The sequence below is a fragment of the Anomaloglossus baeobatrachus genome, chromosome 12, assembly GCF_048569485.1.
Source record: "Anomaloglossus baeobatrachus isolate aAnoBae1 chromosome 12, aAnoBae1.hap1, whole genome shotgun sequence".
Classification (NCBI taxonomy): domain Eukaryota; kingdom Metazoa; phylum Chordata; class Amphibia; order Anura; family Aromobatidae; genus Anomaloglossus; species Anomaloglossus baeobatrachus.
In genome coordinates, this window is record NC_134364.1 from 1,898,401 (window position 1) to 1,921,073 (window position 22,673).

Consider the following 22,673-nt stretch of genomic DNA (forward strand, 5'->3'; position numbering starts at 1 on the left):
ACGAGTAACCCGGTTTTCGAGCGTTTCGCTATACGAGCAAAGCTTGCTGTAAATTTGTAACTTAGTTTATGAGCAAGCTTTGCTGTACGCGCAAATACTCACTGCACACACTTCCAGTTCTGTACTTTCACCGCCCTCTGACTCGCTCTTGTAGTCCGCACAAACACACGCACACACACATTATGCTCACCTACCTTCTGTTCCATCGCCGGCCTCATGGTTTTTCTAGTTCGCCGGTACAGGATGTGTATCGGGTAACCATCGCGACCGATGATTCAGCTTCCACTGTCAGCTGCTACTCAAAGGGAGCGCGCTGACCAATCAGAGGCAAGTGGCTCCTGCCTTTGACATCAGCGCTACGGCATCGATAGCTCCGGCATCGGTCGCGATGGTTACCCAATACACATCCTGTACCGGCAAACTACAAGAACTGAGGCCGGCGATGGAACGGAAGGTGAGGTGAGCATATGTGTGCGTGCGTGTGTTTGTGAGTATTTGTACATCTGTGGAATGGCACAAAAGGGGACCAGGATGGGACCTTGAACAAGTTGTGAAACGAATTGTCTGAGCTTGCATTATTTCCTATGGAAAATTTTGCTTTGCTAGAGGAGTAACTTGGTTTACACGCACACTCCCAGAACGGATTGATCTCGTAAGCCAAGGTTCCACTGTACAGGATTTCAGCCTAGGATCTATAGTTCCAGCAGAAGGATTACAGAACTGCTTCACTGCTAAACAGCCCACAAATTCACTTCCTAAGTTTGCCTATATCTTCTCAGTGGATGCCCACCAAAATCGGTGTGCTGCTGGCTGGAATAGTTGGTCCTGGAACCCCTGAAGAGTCCAATCCCAGGCAGGCCAGTGAAAGGGTACGCTCACACGAGCGTATGAATCTTGATGAGTACAATGCAAGAAATTCTCTCATTGCACTCTGACCAATGTTGGTCAGTAAAGCCAGCTTTACACCTTACAATTAGGTATGCGATCTCGTATGCGATGTGACACGCCCAGGTCGCATATGCGATTGAATGAGATTGCACATAGTTCGTTCATTTGCTGTCACACGTGCTTTAGTAGTCTATGTTAAATTGATCAATTTTGTGTGCGATCCTTTAGATCATGTGTTCTGTGACGTATGCATTGGGCACCCTTTTTTTTTTTATTTATTGACTTGCCAAGCGTGTGTAATGTGTAGGGATGCGTTTTTACTATGACATCTGCCATTCAGCTCTGCTACATGGCCGCTAACAGCAGACACAGACAGCCATGTAGCAGCGGTGAATGGTAGTTGACAGCAGACACAGACAGAGCCGCTCTGTCAGAATGAACTCGGGTGAACTTCACCCGACTTCATGGTCATGCTGCGGCTCTCTCTGTGTCGCGCCCTGATTAGCGGTCACCAGTGAAGGACTCACCGGTGACCGCTAAACTCCTGAGTAACTGAATTGAGCAGCCCTCTCTCATACTCACCGATCCCCGATCCCCGGCGCTGCACGGCATTCACACTGCTCCGGCGGCTTTTACTGTTTTGAAAAAGCCGGCCGCCCATTAAACAATCTCGTATTCCCTGCTTACCCCGCCCACCGGCGCCTATGATTGGTTACAGTGAGACACGCCCCTCACGCTGAGTGACAGGTGTCACACTGCACCCAATCACAGCAGCCGGTGGGCGTGTCTATACTGTGTAGTGAAATAAATAATTAAATAATTAAAAAAAACGGCGTGCGGTCCCCCCCAATTTTAAAACCAGCCAGATAAAGCCATACGGCTGAAGGCTGGTATTCTCAGGATGGGGAGCTCCACGTTATGGGGAGCCCCCCAGCCTTACAATATCAGCCAGCAGCCGCCCAGAATTGCCGCATACATTAGATGCGACAGTTCTGGGACTGTACCCCGGCTCTTCCCGATTTGCCCTGGTGCGTTGGCAAATCGGGGTAATAAGGAGTTATTGGCAGCCCATAGCTGCCAATAAGTCCTAGATTAATCATGTCAGGCGTCTATGAGACACCTTCCATGATTAATCTGTAAATTACAGTAAATAAACATACACACCCGAAAAAAATCCTTTATTAGGAATAAAAAACACAAACATATACCCTGGTTCACCACTTTAATCAGCCCCAAAAAGCCCTCCATGTCCGGCGTACTCCAGGATGCTCCAGCGTCGCTTCCAGCGCTGCTGCATGGAGGTGACCGGAGCTGCAGAAGACACCGCCGCTCCGGTCACCTCCACGCAGGTAATGAAGACAGCCGTGCGATCAGCTGAGCTGTCACTGAGGTTACCCGCGGCCACCGCTGCATCCACCGCTGGATCCAGTGACAGCGGGTAACCTCAGTGACAGCAGCTGATCGCGCGGCTGTCTTCATTACCTGCGTGGAGGTGACCGGAGCGGCTGTGTCTGCTGCAGCTCCGGTCACCTCCATGCAGCAGCGCAATCATGGAAGGTGTCTCATAGACGCCTGACATGATTAATCTAGGACTTATTGGCAGCTATGGGCTGCCAAGAACTCCTTATTACCCCGATTTGCCAACGCACCAGGGCAAATCGGGAAGAGCCGGGTACTGTCCCAGAACTGTCGCATATAATGTATGCGGCAATTCTGGGCGGCTGTTGGCTGATATTGTTAGGCTGGGGGGCTCCCCATAACGTGGAGCTCCCCATCCTGAGAATACCAGCCTTCAGCCGTATGGCTTTATCTGGCTGGTTTTAAAATTGGGGGGGACCGCACGCCGTTTTTTTTAATTATTTAATTATTTATTTCACTACACAGTATAGACACGCCCACCGGCTGCTGTGATTGGGTGCAGTGTGACACCTGTCACTCAGCGTGGGGGGCGTGTCTCACTGTAACCAATCATAGGCGCCGGTGGGCGGGGTAAGCAGGGAATACGAGATTGTTTAATGGGCGGCCGGCTTTTTCAAAACAGTAAAAGCCGCTGGAGCAGTGTGAATGCCGTGCAGAGCTGCGCCGGGGATCGGTGAGTATATGAGAGAGGGGGTAAGAGGGATAGACTGACATGGACAGAGAGAGAGGGACAGAGATAGTGACGGACTGACAGAGATTAGTGCATGACAGACATTGTGAGGCGCTTCAGAACGCAGCTTTTCAGCTCCGCTCTGAAACAGACCTTTTTTAAGCTGCGGTGCAGAGTGCACACCTGCGCACATAGCATCAGACACCGAAATCGTATGAGGGATGTCACACGTTACAATTGACTAGTTTCGTACTACCAAACGTCCAATGTATGAGGAATAAACGACGTGTATACGATCACCGTATTTTCGTTCAATATCGATCGCATGTAGGTTTCACACGCAATCACGTCACGAACGATGCCGGATGTGCGTCACTTACAACTTGACCCCGACGACGGATTGAAAGATTTATTGAAGTGTGTAAAGCAGGCTTTAGGCAGAGCAGTTGGTCAGATTTTTTCTCATCCAGATTCTAGATGAGAGAAAAGTTGCAACATGCTGCGATTTTCTGCCAAAATCATCCTAGACTCTGCAATACAAGTCAATGGGTGTGAGAAAAAAAAACTGAAGGCACACGGACCACCCTATTGATGTCCGTGTTTTTTTGTTTTTTGTTTTTTTTATAGAATCCTATCATGTAGCAGAGAACTCTTCTCTTCCTTTTCAGAACTATTTCTCCAGGTGATAAAGGAATAGCTTTTGCATTCTTGTTATAGTCCTTTTCTTGTTTTTCCTGACTTTGGTTCAAGCTTTTTTCAACGCATTCTTGTATTTTTTTTGTACTGCGCTTGACGGTTAGAATTCCAATCAGTTTCTGATGAATCCAGTTCTGGCATGACAACTTCCATTTCAAGATCAACTGGTAATCTTTCAGGTCTCGCTCTCATGAGATATGCTGGCGTACAGTTTGTTGAACTTACTGGGATGTTATTGTATATATCCACTAGGTCAGGTAGCTTTTCTGGCCACTGGTTTCTTTCCTCTTTTGGGAGTCTTCAGCAAATTCAATGACGATTTGATTAATGCTTGAAACATTTTTGCTGCATTGTTTGCTGTTAAGTCCTTGACTTGAACAACCACTAAGAATCTGTAGTAATGTTCCACCATTGTGAGTGCATAGGTGTACCTGTTCGACTAGGTGTCAGTTTCACATGATCCAGAGTTACGTAGGTCCACCCGTAGCAACCTAGGTCAACCTCCGCTCAGGTACAGAAAATACAATAAATGTTGAAATGTAAATAATAGTTAAATATAGACAGTAAGAAGTGAAAAATGTTGCTTTAACCTGTTTTACTAAAGTTGATAAAAATGGACCCCAGGCTGCAGGACTGGCAGCAGCCTAAAACTTTAACTTGTAAATAGTTGTACCAGTCGTGCAACACCAGAGTACAACCAGTGGACCCTGTTTAACACTGCCACCAAGGAGAGGTCGGGTGCAGGAAAGGTCTGCGGCAGAGGCGTCCGAGACCCTGTCACCAGAAAAACTGGTGACCTGCCTCCAAGACGGTTTTGGGACCAGGACCTCTGAGTGGTGGGTGAATGGAGAGGGGTACTCCCGGTGTGAAACGTTAACGTCAGAACCTCCCCTGCGTGGGAAGACTTTGTTTAAAGTGTGTAAAATAAAAAGTGTCAACCTGTTTCACGTTGCAGCTTGAAGATGTGCTTGAATTAACCAAGGGGGATTGTAGCGCCCCTGAGGTCATCAGGGAGCTACAAGGTACTGCATCCCCACCAGGATGCAGGACCTACCCCCCAGGAAGAACCCGGAAGACCAGTGCCGGTAACAACACAAACATTCCAGATAATGCCTGTTTTTCCCCAATTCCCCCATAGAATGGTACCAGTCTAGGGTTGGACCAATGGATGGCCACCTAGAGGTGGAGCCAATCCAGTTCACTAGACGACCAGGTGGCAGGGGCAGACAGTGGACAGTCAGAGACAGTAGTCGTCAGGAGTCGATGATAGAGAGAGGAAGCAAGCAGACGCACTGACAGGAGTGTGACAGTGACCTGAGGGCCCAGGCGCTTGGTTGCCGGTGAAGTACTCCCAGAACCACAGCACCGACTGGGTACAGAATCCTAGGTCAGGCAAATGCTCCAAGCAGACCTTATAAAATCTGCACAGTGAGGGGATCATCAAGGACCTCACTGATCTTGATGTTCGGGACACAGCAACGGGAGAAACGGGGAACAGGACCAGAGACTGCGACCCCACAGGGTTCACGCTACCGTCATACAGACTGCTGTAAAAGGCTACCAAGAGGGGGGACTCCCAGCCGCTCCAAGCCACAGGGACCCACCAGTCAAAGAAAGGTGCAAGGGAAAGAAACCACCAGGTCACTAAACCGGCACTGGAACTAAGGGGACCTGCTGTCACCACCAGTCTTCCTCGGGTGACTAGTTTACATCTCACTGTGAGTAAAGGAACCAGTTACACTGCAACCCCTTGTGTGGCCTACCTTCTTTCAATACCCATCTACAACACCTATTCTCTGGGGCCCGGCCCTGCTTGCGGAGGGCCTAACATCCAGGCTGCCATTAACACCAGCCCCAGTAGTGAGAGACTGTGCAGCGGCGGCTCCATCTACATAGCCGCAACCCGCAAATGGTGTCACGTGATAAACTCTTATTTAATTCCCTTGTAAATATTCCCCTTTTTCAAAAAGCACCCAGGGCACGGAACCGGGCAACGGCCACCAAAGTGACATTCCCCAGTTATACATCGCCCGGGCCCGAGTACCCCGGGACCAAGTACCCCATAACCCTGGGCGACACATATGCAGCGCGCGGCCATCATACTGTTCAGGAAAGATAATATGAATGAAATGGATGAGCGCAGATGGAATTTCTAAGGTTCTGCATTTGCAGAATTAGTATCAGGATAAACAGAAAGTGAAAGCAATTGAGGAATCTGTGCACCATTGTATAAACATTTAACCGCAAAAAAACAAGGAAACAGAAATATAATAAAAGAATCAAAATCCCAAAGTTAGCCCCTTCCTGCCAGACATAAACATTTGGAAGTGGAACCCCCGGCGCTGAATCCACCAGAAATATCTGAACCAATCCAGAGGCAGCGGGAAACGTGATGGTAGGACTTTATAAATCCCTTCCAATAAATCTGATCTAACAGTATTATCTATGTCTCTGATGGCGTGCCGGCGGCTCCACATCACCGCAGGGTCGTCGGGTACAGATGGCAATTCTGTGACTGGAACCCTTGTATTTATGACAGTGGAAGGTCTGGTGCCTAAGTGTGAGAAGCCGTGATCATTGGGGTCCTTGGAGTTCCTCCTGTTATGTCCCCTTGTATAACTCTGCAGTGTCCCCCCAGCAAAGCAGGCACAGGGCCTCCGCAGTCAGCGACTTGTGTCCTGTGCTCGGGAGATTTTCCAACCAGATTACATCCTGTGATCTTATCACCGCGGTTCAGGCTCTTGTGCTGTTATTAGCAAATAATAATTAGTATGCGATGAAAGCAATAAGTGCAGCTAATGATTCTGAGGAATGCAGCAGAGACGGCTGTGTGTGAGGTGGAGTGGGATGTAAGAATGTCTAAGAACAGGCCATGTACTTTCCTTCTCCATATGGACCTTCAGCAACTGCATGCTGGTCCGCAGGGGCAGCAAGGTGCTGTATTCTGGTCTACAGTAGAGGAACAGTACCGCATACTGGTCTGCGGGGGAGGAACAGTGCCTCAAACTGGTCTGCGGGGGAGGAAAGGTGCCTCACACTGGTCTGCGGGGGAGGAAAGGTGCCGCACGGGGGGCGGAGCTGGACATGGCCGGGTAAAGACGTGTTTCTCTGGAGCTCCTGCTTATAATCCTCCATAACGCCGGCTATTATACATAAAATGGGCAAATCATCGGCCAAGAAGGGCAAGCCCTGCACCCCAGGACGGCCACCTGCTCCCCTGAATAATATTGGAGCCTACTTTACCCGCTCCAAAGAATCGGGGGCAACCTCGCAGCCGGAGCAGGAATTGCGGCCTGCAGAATCTGCAATGGATCCTGCCCCTGTCCGGATGCCTGAGGATACAGCAACTTCGGGGACCCGAGAGAAGGGTGACACAGCTGAGATCCCCCATGATGCGAGAGGGCCCACCGGGAGACCCACAGCAGCGGTGAGCAAGATACAAAGCCCTGCGGCGGGGGAACTAGTGAAGCTGCAGACGCCATTCCAAGATGGCGCTCACCTACCTGAACCGCAGCCCAAGGGTCCGGTGCTGGAAGACGGGACACTCGCAGCCGCGGCCTCGCCTGCCTCACGCGCCGCTGCATCGCCGATGGGAGCGGTGAGTCCTCGCAGCCCACCCGCAGCTGGTGTCGGCGGGATCAGGGAGATATCGGCGTGCGGCCGTGGATTGCACGCGAGGTCAGGCTTAGGGGATGAGTCACCGCTCCAGCCTCAGACTCAGGGAGAGCAGGCTCCACGCAGAGCGGCTGAGGCCCAGACAGGAGCAGCAGATACCCCTAACAGACTGCCTGATCACAGGCCCCCAGTGCAGGGCTGGAGGGGGGACCTGCTGACGAGGGCCCATATCAGTAGTGGCAACAACAACACAAGCCACACTTCCTGGCCAAGGGACACACAACCTCTGGGGGGTCCAGTGACTGGAGGGGGACTGCATGAATCCAGGGAGACGGCCACCGAGTTCTGGGGGACGCCCCAGATGGAAATACCCCCCACCTCACCCAATAGTTGGTGCACAGGATCCTCCTGGGCTGAGAGCCTGGGGGACACAGACGGGGTTCCGGAAGGGGGTGTACTGATGCCCATGAATAAAGGGCCCATGGTATCAGGGGTAGCCCCACTTCGTCTTGTAACCGTGTCACCATCATGGAGCGGCATAACTAATCCCCAAAGTACACAGCAAATGATCTACGGTCCAGTTGTGCAGGACTCTTTCAGTGCATACCCCAATATATCCTACGCTGCAGCCTCGACAAGTGAGGACCGCCCGGCGTCCTTGGCAGACCTGCGATCACTGCTGCAAGCGATCCCCACCAAGAATGATATTGCAGCACTGGCTAATCAAGTGGTGGCGGAATGTAAGCAAGAATTTATCCAGCTGCGATCTGATCTTTCCTCACTCACCCATAGGGTTGATACCCTCACTGAGCAGCAATCGAATTCACAAGTCTCCATACAATCTATCCAAGAGACAGTACAAAATCAGTCTAAGCAGCTATTTGCCCTTCAACAACACGTTGATGATCAGGAGAACAGAAATAGAAGGAACAATTTAAGAATCAGAGGCCTTCCTGAGTCTATAGCTGCTCCGGACATCCCCGGCGTCCTCCGTTCCATTTTTAATAACTTGTTAAAGAAACCGCCGGGTGCCCCTCTAGAGCTCGATAGAGCACATAGGGCTCTACGTCCCCCAGATCCGGATGATCCCCGCCCAAGAGATGTGGTCTGTAGGGTGCATTTCTTTGCAGCAAAGGAGGCTATTCTACAGGCAGCCAGGAAGAAACCAAACTTGTCATACAATGGATCTGCCATCCGCATAATGCCAGATCTCTCCAGGCACACTCTAGCCCAACGTGCCACTTTGAAGCCCCTTCTGGATGTTTTGAAAGAAAAGGGACTTCCGTTCCGGTGGGGGTTCCCATTCTCCTTGGCGGTGCAAAAAGACTCTCAATGGCGGGTCCTGCGCTCCCCGGAGGACCTCCCGGCGTTCATCAGGAGCCTGGGCCTACCTACAATCCCTATAGCGGCCTGGCCGACTACTCTGCTTCAGACCTGGACCCCTAGGGAAAGGATCACTTCCACCAAACCAACCCTATTCCCGGGGCCCAATAGGGGCCTGCCTCCAAGAGGAGAACGGGGCCGTGGGGCAGGACGCTCTCGATACCCGACATAGAGAAGCCCTGAGGCCGTGTACGCCTTTATGACTTATTCTATACACAGTTATTTACAGTTATTTACAACTAAGTGACTTTCATCTGCTGCGTTTAAACCTATTCATTGCCCGTATTACATTAGCCATCAATACCTTAGCCGGTGCTTATGGTTATCTTTAATATTTTTAGTATATCCGGAGTTCTGTTTTGCTTTGCTATGTCTGACATCCTTTTTCCCCAAATAGGTGGGGATCCCCTGTCCTGCCAAGCAAAGGCGGATATGTTCCCTAGGAACGTTTGTTCGAATCTAGTTTATTATACAAGGTTTTGTGCTCTGATGTTCTCTTTGTCTTCTTCTTCGCTATACTCTACTTCTTTCAACCCTCTCCCTCCTTTCTCTCTTGGCGGCCGGGCTGATCGTGTTCGATCCCCTCTCTCATGTATCTTTAATGTCACACTCTCTTATAGATGGCGGACCTGACTATTGCCTCTTTTAACGCCAGGGGCCTCAATGTTCCGGAGAAACGAACACAGATCCTGTACCACTTCCATAAACAGAAGGTGAGCATGGTGTGTTTCCAGGAGACCCACTTCAAACAAGGGCATGCCCCCATTTTCAAAAATAAGTATTATCAGACATGGGTGTCCTCAGACAACCCGGATTCCCGATCTAAAGGGGTGGCGATAGCCATCCATAAATCCCTCCCACATCAAATCCTAAAATGTACGACTGATAGTCTTGGACGGTACATCATCCTCTCGCTGAAGGTAGGGGATCAAACACTCACAGTCATTAACGCATATGCCCCAAACCAAAAGCAAGATAGCTTTGTCACCCGCCTGGTAGACGTTGCGGTCCCTCTGATACAGGGTACAGTGGTTCTATGTGGCGACCTCAATGTCACCCTCGACCCCACATTGGACAACTCCAGGGGGAAATCTAACATTGCTTACAGCACAATCAAACGTATTAAAAAAGCTCTATTGCGTATTCAACTGTTCGACACCTGGAGACTGAAACACCCGTCCGACAGAGATTATAGTTTCTATTCCCACACTCAAGACTCATACAGTCGCATAGACTATATACTTTTACAACATAACGCTCTCCCCTGGATTCGACACACTGGGATGGACAACATACTATGGTCGGACCATGCTCCGGTCTATTGCACAATTGAGATACCTTCCCTCTCGACCCCCAGGGGTTCGTGGCGGCTTAATGAGTCGTTGCTGTTGGATGAGCTCTGTGTTTCCGACGTTCAGACCTCTATCACGGGGTTCGTAACAGACCACTTAACTGATGACACAGCCCCCACTTATAAGTGGGAAGCATTGAAATGTGTCATACGAGGTATTTTTATTAAGCATGGGTCCCGAATCAAAAAAGAACGGGCCCAGGATATAGTAACAGCCCTTCGTAGGGTCTCTGAACGTGAGCTGATCCACAAACGAGCACTATCGGCCGCGAACCTACAGGCCCTTTTACAGGCCAGGATGGAGGTCAAAAAGTTGTTGGATTCCTCATATAAGCGCCTGATACAGGTAGGGAAAGGGAGGTTTTATGAGTTTGGAGATAAACCGGGCAGGTTACTGGCCAATGCGTTGAGAGAGGGAAGAGCCCACACCCTTATACCTTGCATCAAGAACTCACGTGACGAACTACTCTACGCCACCCCCGACATCTCCAACACGTTTCATGACTATTATTCCAAGCTATATAATTTACCTGTCGAACCCTCTGAGTCGAGTGCCGAGTGCCCCTCAATGCCCTCACCCTTTAAGCGTCTTGGTAGCTCCACAATTGAGGACCTGGAAAGTCCATTTTTATTGAATGAATTGTTGATGGTGATCCGTGATACACCGGGTAATAAGAGTCCTGGACCTGACGGATTCCCCGCTAAATTTTATAAAGCCTTCTCGGAACAGTTAGCACCCTTAATGCTCCTCTCTTTCAACTCAATCTCGGACTCGGTCCCTTTCCCGCCCCATTCAACCACGGCCCATATTTCTCTGATTCGTAAGGCCGGAAAGGACCCCACAATATGTAGCAGTTTCAGACCGATATCACTCCTTAATGTAGATTTAAAAATCTATGCCAAGCTTTTGGCAAATAGACTGGGCCCTTTGCTTCCTGACCTGATCCATCCAGACCAGGTCGGGTTTGTCCAGGGCAGAGAAGCTAGGGACAATACTATAAAGACCTTAGACCTAATCCAACATGCGCACACTAAAAAACTCTCCTTGATGTTGTTATCTTTGGATGCTGAGAAGGCCTTCGACAGAGTCTCATGGCAGTCACTCTCACAGACATTGGAGCATATGGGCCTGGGACCCATTTGCTCCTCTAAGATTATGGCTTTATATCACTCTCCGACTGCATACATTAAGATTAATGGCACTCTGTCGAGGCCCTTCCCCATCCGGAATGGGACCCGGCAAGGATGCCCCCTATCACCTTTATTATACGTATTAGTAATGGAACACTTACTGTCGGCCATTAGGGCTAACCCGGATATTCAGGGCATTCGGGTTGCCAACCGGGAACATAAATGTGCCGCGTTTGCCGATGATCTCCTTATTTATTTATGTAACCCTCTTACATCCCTCCCGTCCCTGCTAGTGGAGCTAAACCGCTTTAGTAAATGGTCCAACTTCAAAATCAATTTTGACAAGTCGGAGGCACTGAATATCTCTCTGCCCCACACAATGGTAAACGCCCTAAAACCAAGCTTTCCCTTTAAATGGCCATCCCATGGTAGCATTGAATACCTGGGCATAAAGATTCCCTCCGACCTGAATAGGCTCTTTCAATTAAACTATCAAACTTTTCTGTCAAGACTCGAGGGAGACCTAGCCTCATGGCAAAAAGGCACTCTTTCGTGGTTTGGCAGGATTGGCGCTCTCAGGATGACCGCCCTGCCGCGATTATTGTACCTGGTCCAGACGGTTCCGGTATATATCCCGGCAACATATTGGGCCAAGATACAACGCATACTTAACCAATTTGTCTGGTCCAAAAAACGTGCTCGCTTGAGATGCAGCGTCTTAACCAGGACCAAAAATGCGGGGGGAGCAGGTCTGCCCGATTGTAGGCGATATTATATGGCAGCCGCTTATGCCAGGGTCTTGGACCTTTTGCACTGCTCTAGGTCTAAGCTCTGGGTCTGCCTGGCACAGGATCTGTGCCCTTTATCGACATCGACCTTGCCGTGGACCTGGCCCCTCCTCACCAAGCATAAAATTGAGATGTCCTATAGTACCAAACAAACACTACGAACGATACACTCTATATCATCACGCAACCTCATGATCCAGCCTAGGGGACCCCTTATGCCACTAACTGACAACCCGGAGTTTCTACCGGGAGCGTCGTCTAACAACTTTCTGGGACGCACGAAGCTAAACCCCCTGAGATTAAACCAGGTAGCTTCGGGAGGATCCCTCCTTCCGCTCCGGGAGATTATAGAGAACCGCAACTTCAAACTGCGGTTCCACTTTGAATATGCCCAGCTCAAACATTTCATAACCTCCCAGGACATTGACAGAGCCCACCACTTGCCCCAAACGCCTTTTGAAAACCTTTGTAGTGGGTCCTCTGATGCACGCCATGCAATCTCAAAGGTGTACAAATGTATGACGAACGCGGCGGAGACGTCTCCCCCCCGCTTCTGTGCGGCATGGGAGGCGGAGCTCGGCCAGACTTTCCCTGAGAATCAGTGGAAACGCTGTTTCCGTTTGACCCACAGGTCCGTGGTGGCCACCAGGATGCAAGAAACCAGCTATAAAATACTTTCTAGATGGTATAGGGTCCCAGCATCTCTTCATGCATGGTTTCCCGAAATTCCTGACACGTGCTGGCGCTGTGGAGCGCAGGGGGGCACTATGGCGCATATCTGGTGGTACTGCCAGAGCTTGTCGGCCTTTTGGAATAAAATACTGGCGGCCATTCATGAGGTTACCGGGGTTGCGGTCCCGAGTCGCCCAGAGGCGGTATTACTGTACATCTTCAATGTATCCGAAAAGGTCTATAAAAATTCTATCCTAGGCCATCTTCTCCAGGCAGCCAAGACAGTGATCCCACGACGATGGAAGGACTCTGCTCCCCCTTCGTTGGAAGAGTGGGTAATGGAGGTTAATGTGATCCACCGTATGGAGGTGGTGATGGCCCAGTCACGCGGGCAGACAGTGGAGACAGCCACCAAATGGTCCCAGTGGGAATCTTTTCTGTCTAGTAAAAAATTCTTGGATCTAATGTAACTCCTGAGGAACAAGCACCCTGGCCCCCTCTCTTCTTCAGACGACACACATCATCTTTTCGAATGGCCTTGGTCCAGCGGACAGTGTCTTAGCCTCGGTCACCGCGCTCTACTTTCTATTTTTCCTCCTTTCTCTCCGACTTACGCTATCTTTCCTACATCTCATGACTGCTACTCTCCCCTGTCTTTCCTCCCTGTGTTACTGGTTTCTACGGTTTAAAATGAGGATCCATGTGTTACCGTAATGACCTATAATCCATTATGACTCCTATAACAGTTTAATTTTGTCCAGATGTTTGATGAAATCTATCTATCAGTACATGGTCCCATGCTCTTTTACTGTATGCTTATGAAAATTCAATAACAATTTTAAATTTGGAAAGGTGCCGCACATTGGTCTGTGGGGAGGAAAGGTGCTGCACACTGGTCTGTGGGGAGGAAAGGTGCTGCACACTGGTCTGTGGGGAGGAAAGGTGCTGCACACTGGTCTGTAGGGAGGAAAGGTGCTGCACACTGGTCTGTGGGGAGGAAAGGTGCTGCACACTGGTCTGTAGGGAGGAAAAGTGCTGCACACTGGTCTGTAGGGAGGAAAGGTGCTGCACACTGGTCTGTGGGGAGGAAAGGTGCGGCACACTGGTCTGTGGGGAGGAAAGGTGCTGCACACTGGTCTGTGGGGAGGAAAGGTGCTGCACACTGGTCTGTGGGGAGGAAAGGTGCCGCACACTGGTCTGTAGGGAGGAAAGGTGCCGCACACTGGTCTGTGGGGAGGAAAGGTGCCGCACACTGGTCTGTGGGGAGGAAAGGTGCTGCACACTGGTCTGTGGGGAGGAAAGGTGCTGCACACTGGTCTGTGGGGAGGAAAGGTGTGGCACACTGGTCTGTGGGGAGGAAAGGTGCGGCACACTGGTCTGTGGGGAGGAAAGGTGCTGCACACTGGTCTGTGGGGAGGAAAGGTGCTGCACACTGGTCTGTGGGGAGCAAAAGGTGCGGCACACTGGTCTGTGGGGAGGAAAGGTGCGGCACACTGGTCTGTGGGGAGGAAAGGTGCTGCACACTGGTCTGTGGGGAGGAAAGGTGCGGCACACTGGTCTGTGGGGAGGAAAGGTGCTGCACACTGGTCTGTGGGGAGGAAAGGTGCCGCACACTGGTCTGTGGGGAGGAAAGGTGCCGCACACTGGTCTGTGGGGAGGAAAGGTGCCGCACACTGGTCTGTGGGGAGGAAAGGTGCTGCACACTGGTCTGTAGGGAGGAAAGGTGCTGCACACTGGTCTGTAGGGAGGAAAGGTGCTGCACACTGGTCTGTGGGGAGGAAAGGTGCTGCACACTGGTCTGTGGGGAGGAAAGGTGCTGCACACTGGTCTGTGGGGAGGAAAGGTGCTGCACACTGGTCTGTGGGGAGGAAAGGTGCTGCACACTGGTCTGTGGGGAGGAAAGGTGCTGCACACTGGTCTGTGGGGAGGAAAGGTGCTGCACACTGGTCTGTGGGGAGGAAAGGTGCTGCACACTGGTCTGTGGGGAGGAAAGGTGCTGCACACTGGTCTGTGGGGAGGAAAGGTGCTGCACACTGGTCTGTGGGGAGGAAAGGTGCGGCACACTGGTCTGTGGGGAGGAAAGGTGCTGCACACTGGTCTGTGGGGAGGAAAGGTGCGGCACACTGGTCTGTGGGGAGGAAAGGTGCTGCACACTGGTCTGTGGGGAGGAAAGGTGCCGCACACTGGTCTGTGGGGAGGAAAGGTGCCGCACACTGGTCTGTGGGGAGGAAAGGTGCCGCACACTGGTCTGTGGGGAGGAAAGGTGCTGCACACTGGTCTGTAGGGAGGAAAGGTGCTGCACACTGGTCTGTAGGGAGGAAAGGTGCTGCACACTGGTCTGTGGGGAGGAAAGGTGCTGCACACTGGTCTGTGGGGAGGAAAGGTGCTGCACACTGGTCTGTGGGGAGGAAAGGTGCTGCACACTGGTCTGTGGGGAGGAAAGGTGCTGCACACTGGTCTGTGGGGAGGAAAGGTGCTGCACACTGGTCTGTGGGGAGGAAAGGTGCTGCACACTGGTCTGTGGGGAGGAAAGGTGCTGCACACTGGTCTGTGGGGAGGAAAGGTGCTGCACACTGGTCTGTGGGGAGGAAAGGTGCCGCACACTGGTGTCTGCGGGGGAGGAAAGGTGCTGCACACTGGTCTGTGGGGAGGAAAGGTGCTGCACACTGGTCTGTGGGGAGGAAAGGTGCCGCACACTGGTCTGTGGGGAGGAAAGGTGCCGCACACTGGTCTGTGGGGAGGAAAGGTGCTGCACACTGGTCTGTGGGGAGGAAAGGTGCTGCACACTGGTCTGTGGGGAGGAAAGGTGCTGCACACTGGTCTGTGGGGAGGAAAGGTGCTGCACACTGGTCTGTGGGGAGGAAAGGTGCTGCACACTGGTCTGTGGGGAGGAAAGGTGCTGCACACTGGTCTGTGGGGAGGAAAGGTGCGGCACACTGGTCTGTGGGGAGGAAAGGTGCTGCACACTGGTCTGTGGGGAGGAAAGGTGCTGCACACTGGTCTGTGGGGAGGAAAGGTGCGGCACACTGGTCTGTAGGGAGGAAAGGTGCCGCACACTGGTCTGTGGGGAGGAAAGGTGCTGCACACTGGTCTGTGGGGAGGAAAGGTGCTGCACACTGGTCTGTGGGGAGGAAAGGTGCTGCACACTGGTCTGTGGGGAGGAAAGGTGCTGCACACTGGTCTGTGGGGAGGAAAGGTGCTGCACACTGGTCTGTGGGGAGGAAAGGTGCTGCACACTGGTCTGTGGGGAGGAAAGGTGCGGCACACTGGTCTGTGGGGAGGAAAGGTGCTGCACACTGGTTTGCGGGGAAGAAAACATCCGCACACTGGTCTGCGGAGGAGGAAAGGTGCCTCACACTGGTGTCTGCGGGGGAGGAAAGGTGCCTTACACCGCTCTGTGGTGGAGGAAATGTGCTGCACACTGATCTGCACAGTTTCTAGCCCCACAGAACTGATCTGTTGCCTATATACGATCTTGGTGTGTGAGGGGTGTCAGTTTTTGGGGTGCTGCTATAAGAGTATGTGAAGCCGGACTCGAGCTAGAGAGCTTGAGTTGCTTGCCTTCCAGAATGTTAGATTTATTGGGGCAAACGGGGTCCGATTCCTCCCCAACTTGTGGTTTGGCAGCAGCTCCCTGACACTGGCAGCCGATAGCCTCAGGCCTTCCCCATGGCAGCTGATGTTTTCTGAGGAGTTGCCAGAAAGGCACAAATAATGCTGAATTGTGGGTGCAGGACGTCTGACCTCATCAATGGTACCAGGCTTCATCCTGCTGACCCCTGGATCTGTCAGTGACTCCCCCCGAGGCGGCTCGGTGCTGACAGCCGGCTGCTCTGTGCTCTGTGACTGCAGGATGTGCTTCACTCTCCACCTGCAGGAACTGGTGGCTTTAGTTACATGTTGTCAGTCCCACCTGTCTGCACCCCCAGTCTACAGGTGTGTTGGGGGGGGGGGGGGAGGAACACGGCATCTCTGCAATGTTTTCTAATATTGTGAAAGTGTAATGTCTGCAGTGCAGGATAGCCGGGGACACCCTCATAGACCCCCCTGCGGTACAGGTAAGTTCATCACCGTAAGCCCCCTTGCAGTACAATACAGTCGAGTTGACCCCCGTACCCCCTCTGGAGCAGTGCAGTACAGCCGGGATCACCCCCGTACCCCCCTTTCATAGTACAGTCTGGGTCACCGCTGTATCCCCCTTTCACAGTATAGTCTGGGTCAGCCCCATACCCCTCTTGCACAGTACAGCCGATGTCTCCCCTGTACCCCCTTGCACAGTACAGGTGGCGTCACCCCATACTCTTGCACAATACAGCCAGTACAGCCGGGGTCACCCTGTACCCCTCTTGTACAGTACAGCTGGGGTTACCCCGTATCCCCCTTGCACAGTACAGCCGGGGTCACCCCGTACCCCTCTTGTACAGTACAGCCGGGGTCACCCCGTACCCCTCTTGCACAGTACAGCCGGGGTCACCCCGTACCCCCCTTGCACAGTACAACCGGGGTCACCCCGTACCCGTCTTGTGCAGTACAGCCGGGGTCACCCCGTACCCCTCTTGCACAGTACAGCCGGGGTCACCCCGTACCCCCCTTGCACAGTACAACCGGGGTCACCCCGTACCCGTCTTGTGCAGTACAGCCGGGGTCACCCCGTACCCCTCTTGAGCAGTACAGCCGGGGTCGCCCCGTACTCCTCTTGTACAGTACAGCTGGGGTCACCCCGTACCCCTCTTGTACAGTACAGTCGGGGTCACCCCGTACCCCTCTTGTACAGTACAGCTGGGGTCACCCCGTACCCCTCTTGTACAGTACAGCTGGGGTCACCCCGTACCCCTCTTGTACAGTACAGCTGGGGTCACCCCGTACCCCTCTTGTACAGTACAGCTGGGGTCACCCCGTACCCCTCTTGTACAGTACAGCTGGGGTCACCCTGTACCCCTCTTGTACAGTACAGCTGGGGTCACCCCGTACCCCTCTTGAGCAGTACAGCTGGGGTCACCCCGTACCCCTCTTGTGCAGTACAGCTGGGGTCACTCCGTACCCCTCTTGTACAGTACAGCTGTGGTCACCCCGTACCCCTCTTGTACAGTACAGCTGGGGTCACCCCGTACCCCTCTTGTACAGTACAGCTGGGGTCACCCCGTACCCCTCTTGAGCAGTACAGCTGGGGTCACCCCGTACCCCTCTTGTGCAGTACAGCTGGGGTCACTCCGTACCCCTCTTGTACAGTACAGCTGGGGTCACCCCGTACCCCTCTTGTGCAGTACAGCTGGGGTCACTCCGTACCCCTCTTGAGCAGTACAGCTGGGGTCACCCCGTACCCCTCTTGAGCAGTACAGCTGGGGTCACCCCGTACCCCTCTTGAGCAGTACAGCTGGGGTCACCCCGTACCCCTCTTGAGCAGTACAGCCGGGGTCACTCCGTACCCCTCTTATACAGTACAGCTGGGGTCACCCCGTACCCCTCTTGAGCAGTACAGCTGGGGTCACCCCGTACCCCTCTTGAGCAGTACAGCCGGGGTCAGTTTTTGCTGATCATTGAGTGGTTTGGCGGTGTCGGTGTGACGGCGGAGCTCTGAAGACAGCGCAGGTCCCTCGGCTCCCACACTCCATTGTCTTCTGGATAAGAGCTGTTACCAATGCTCAGGCCTCACTCAACTCTCAGCAGCAAATTCATTCTCCTCTCAGGGGTCCGGGGTCCTCAGCTCTGTCCCTTGTGGCCCCTCACAGCACAAACATCACTTAACCATTAAGCAGCTGATTTCTGCTTCACAGCTGCAGCCTCAGAGGTCCCAAATATCCAGCTCTCTGCATCCGCTCTACAGACCCCGGAGGGTCCGTGCCCTGTACTGTGGATGGGGTCACCCCAGAGGGTCAGTGCCCTGTACTGTGGATGGGTCACCCCGGAGAATCAGTGTCCTGTACTGTGGATGGGGTCACCCCGGAGGGTCCGTGCCCTGTACTGTGGATGGGGTCACCCCGGAGGGTCAGTGTCCTGTACTGTGGATGGGGTCACCCCGGAGGGTCAGTGCCCTGTACTGTGGATGGGGTCACCCCGGAGGGTCAGTGTCCTGTACTGTGGATGGGGTCACCCCGGAGAGTCAGTGTCCTGTACTGTGGATGGGGTCACCCCGGAGGGTCAGTGTCCTGTACTGTGGATGGGGTCACCCCGGAGAGTCAGTGTCCTGTACTGTGGATGGGGTCACCCCGGAGGGTCAGTGTCCTGTACTGTGGATGGGGTCACCCCGGAGAGTCAGTGCTCTGTCCCTTGTGGCCCCTCACAGCACAAACATCACTTAACCATTAAGCAGCTGATTTCTGCTTCACAGCTGCAGCCTCAGAGGTCCCAAATATCCAGCTCTCTGCATCCGCTCTACAGACCCCGGAGGGTCCGTGCCCTGTACTGTGGATGGGGTCACCCCAGAGGGTCAGTGCCCTGTACTGTGGATGGGTCACCCCGGAGAATCAGTGTCCTGTACTGTGGATGGGGTCACCCCGGAGGGTCCGTGCCCTGTACTGTGGATGGGGTCACCCCGGAGGGTCAGTGTCCTGTACTGTGGATGGGGTCACCCCGGAGGGTCAGTGCCCTGTACTGTGGATGGGGTCACCCCGGAGGGTCAGTGTCCTGTACTGTGGATGGGGTCACCCCGGAGAGTCAGTGTCCTGTACTGTGGATGGGGTCACCCCGGAGGGTCAGTGTCCTGTACTGTGGATGGGGTCACCCCGGAGAGTCAGTGTCCTGTACTGTGGATGGGGTCACCCCGGAGGGTCCGTGCCCTGTACTGTGGATGGGGTCACCCCGGAGGGTCAGTGTCCTGTACTGTGGATGGGGTCACCCCGGAGGGTCAGTGCCCTGTACTGTGGATGGGGTCACCCCGGAGAGTCAGTGTCCTGTACTGTGGATGGGGTCACCCCGGAGAGTCAGTGTCCTGTACTGTGGATGGGGTCACCCCGGAGGGTCAGTGCCCTGTACTGTGGATGGGGTCACCCCGGAGAGTCAGTGTCCTGTACTGTGGATGGGGTCACCCCGGAGAGTCAGTGTCCTGTACTGTGGATGGGGTCACCCCGGAGAGTCAGTGTCCTGTACTGTGGATGTGTCACCCCGGAGGGTCAGTGTCCTGTACTGTGGATGGGGTCACCCCGGAGAGTCAGTGCCCTGTACTGTGGATGGGGTCACCCCGGAGGGTCAGTGTCCTGTACTGTGGATGGGGTCACCCCGGAGAGTCAGTGCCCTGTACTGTGGATGGGGTCACCCCGGAGGGTCAGTGTCCTGTACTGTGGATGGGGTCACCCCGGAGGGTCAGTGTCCTGTACTGTGGATGGAGTACCCCGGAGAGTCAGTGCCCTGTACTGTGGATGGGGTCACCCCGGAGAGTCAGTGTCCTGTACTGTGGATGGGGTCACCCCGGAGGGTCAGTGTCCTGTACTGTGGATGGGGTCACCCCGGAGAGTCAGTGTCCTGTACTGTGGATGGGGTCACCCCGGAGAGTCAGTGCCCTGTACTGTGGATGGGTCACCCCGGAGAGTCAGTGCCCTGTACTGTGGATGGGGTCACCCCGGAGAGTCAGTGTCCTGTACTGTGGATGGGGTCACCCCGGAGGGTCAGTGTCCTGTACTGTGGATGGGGTCACCCCGGAGAGTCAGTGCCCTGTACTGTGGATGGGGTCACCCCGGAGGGTCAGTGTCCTGTACTGTGGATGGGTCACCCCGGAGAGTCAGTGTCCTGTACTGTGGATGGGGTCACCCCGGAGGGTCAGTGTCCTGTACTGTGGATGGGGTCACCCCGGAGGGTCAGTGTCCTGTACTGTGGATGGGGTCACCCCGGAGAGTCAGTGTCCTGCACTGTGGATGGGGTCACCCCGGAGGGTCAGTGTCCTGTACTGTGGATGGGGTCACCCCGGAGAGTCAGTGCCCTGTACTGTGGATGGGGTCACCCCGGAGGGTCAGTGTCCTGTACTGTGGATGGGGTCACCCCGGAGGGTCAGTGCCCTGTACTGTGGATGGAGTACCCCGGAGAGTCAGTGTCCTGTACTGTGGATGGGGTCACCCCGGAGAGTCAGTGTCCTGTACTGTGGATGGGGTCACCCCGGAGAGTCAGTGTCCTGTACTGTGGATGGGGTCACCCCGGAGAGTCAGTGCCCTGTACTGTGGATGGGGTCACCCCGGAGGGTCAGTGTCCTGTACTGTGGATGGGGTCACCCCGGAGAGTCAGTGTCCTGCACTGTGGATGGGGTCACCCCGGAGGGTCAGTGTCCTGTACTGTGGATGGGGTCACCCCGGAGGGTCAGTGTCCTGTACTGTGGATGGGGTCACCCCGGAGAGTCAGTGTCCTGTACTGTGGATGGGTCACCCCGGAGGGTCAGTGCCCTGTACTGTGGATGGGGTCACCCCGGAGGGTCAGTGTCCTGTACTGTGGATGGGGTCACCCCGGAGAGTCAGTGTCCTGTACTGTGGATGGGTGACCCCGGAGGGTCAGTGTCCTGTACTGTGGATGGGGTCACCCCGGAGAGTCAGTGTCCTGTACTGTGGATGGGTCACCCCGTAGAGTCAGTGTCCTGTACTGTGGATGGGGTCACCCCGGAGGGTCAGTGTCCTGTACTGTGGATGGGGTCACCCCGGAGAGTCAGTGCCCTGTACTGTGGATGGGGTCACCCCGGAGAGTCAGTGTCCTGTACTGTGGATGGGGTCACCCCGGAGAGTCAGTGTCCTGTACTGTGGATGGGTCACCCCGTAGAGTCAGTGCCCTGTACTGTGGATGGGGTCACCCCGGAGGGTCAGTGTCCTGTACTGTGGATGGGGTCACCCCGGAGAGTCAGTGCCCTGTACTGTGGATGGGGTCACCCCGGAGAGTCAGTGTCCTGTACTGTGGATGGGGTCACCCCGGAGAGTCAGTGTCCTGTACTGTGGATGGGATCACCCCGGAGAGTCAGTGTCCTGTACTGTGGATGGGGTCACCCCGGAGGGTCAGTGCCCTGTACTGTGGATGGGGTCACCCCGGAGGGTCAGTGTCCTGTACTGTGGATGGGGTCACCCCGGAGGGTCAGTGTCCTGTACTGTGGATGGGGTCACCCCGGAGAGTCAGTGTCCTGTACTGTGGATGGGGTCACCCCGGAGAGTCAGTGTCCTGTACTGTGGATGGGGTCACCCCGGAGGGTCAGTGTCCTGTACTGTGGATGGGGTCACCCCGGAGGGTCAGTGTCCTGTACTGTGGATGGGGTCACCCCGGAGGGTCAGTGCCCTGTACTGTGGATGGGGTCACCCCGGAGGGTCAGTGTCCTGTACTGTGGATGGGGTCACCCCGGAGGGTCAGTGTCCTGTACTGTGGATGGGGTCACCCCGGAGAGTCAGTGTCCTGTACTGTGGATGGGGTCACCCCGGAGAGTCAGTGCCCTGTACTGTGGATGGGGTCACCCCGGAGGGTCAGTGTCCTGTACTGTGGATGGGGTCACCCCGGAGAGTCAGTGTCCTGTACTGTGGATGGGGTCACCCCGGAGGGTCAGTGTCCTGTACTGTGGATGGGGTCACCCCGGAGGGTCAGTGTCCTGTACTGTGTATGGGGTCACCCCGGAGAGTCAGTGCCCTGTACTGTGGATGGGGTCACCCCGGAGGGTCAGTGCCCTGTACTGTGGATGGGGTCACCCCGGAGGGTCAGTGTCCTGTACTGTGTATGGGGTCACCCCGGAGAGTCAGTGTCCTGTACTGTGGATGGGGTCACCCCGGAGAGTCAGTGTCCTGTACTGTGGATGGGTCACCCCGGAGGGTCAGTGTCCTGTACTGTGGATGGGGTCACCCCGGAGAGTCAGTGTCCTGTACTGTGGATGGGGTCACCCCGGAGGGTCCGTGCCCTGTACTGTGGATGGGGTCACCCCGGAGAGTCAGTGTCCTGTACTGTGGATGGGGTCACCCCGGAGGGTCAGTGTCCTGTACTGTGGATGGGTCACCCCGGAGGGTCAGTGTCCTGTACTGTGGATGGGGTCACCCCGGAGAGTCAGTGTCCTGTACTGTGGATGGGGTCACCCCGGAGGGTCCGTGCCCTGTACTGTGGATGGGGTCACCCCGGA

At 54.3% G+C, this 22,673-nt stretch overlaps 1 protein-coding gene across 1 annotated transcript in view; it reads left to right on the top strand.

Moving 5' to 3' along the window:
• The window catches only part of ESRRB (estrogen related receptor beta), an 86,033-nt gene that overhangs the window by 11,542 nt on the left and 51,818 nt on the right, over positions 1 to 22,673 (top strand). Inside the window, exons 3-4 of the mRNA XM_075330586.1 lie at positions 9,292 to 9,384; positions 10,192 to 10,751. Coding sequence (XP_075186701.1) covers positions 9,292 to 9,384; positions 10,192 to 10,751 — 653 coding nt within the window. The remainder of the gene's footprint in view (positions 1 to 9,291; positions 9,385 to 10,191; positions 10,752 to 22,673) is intronic.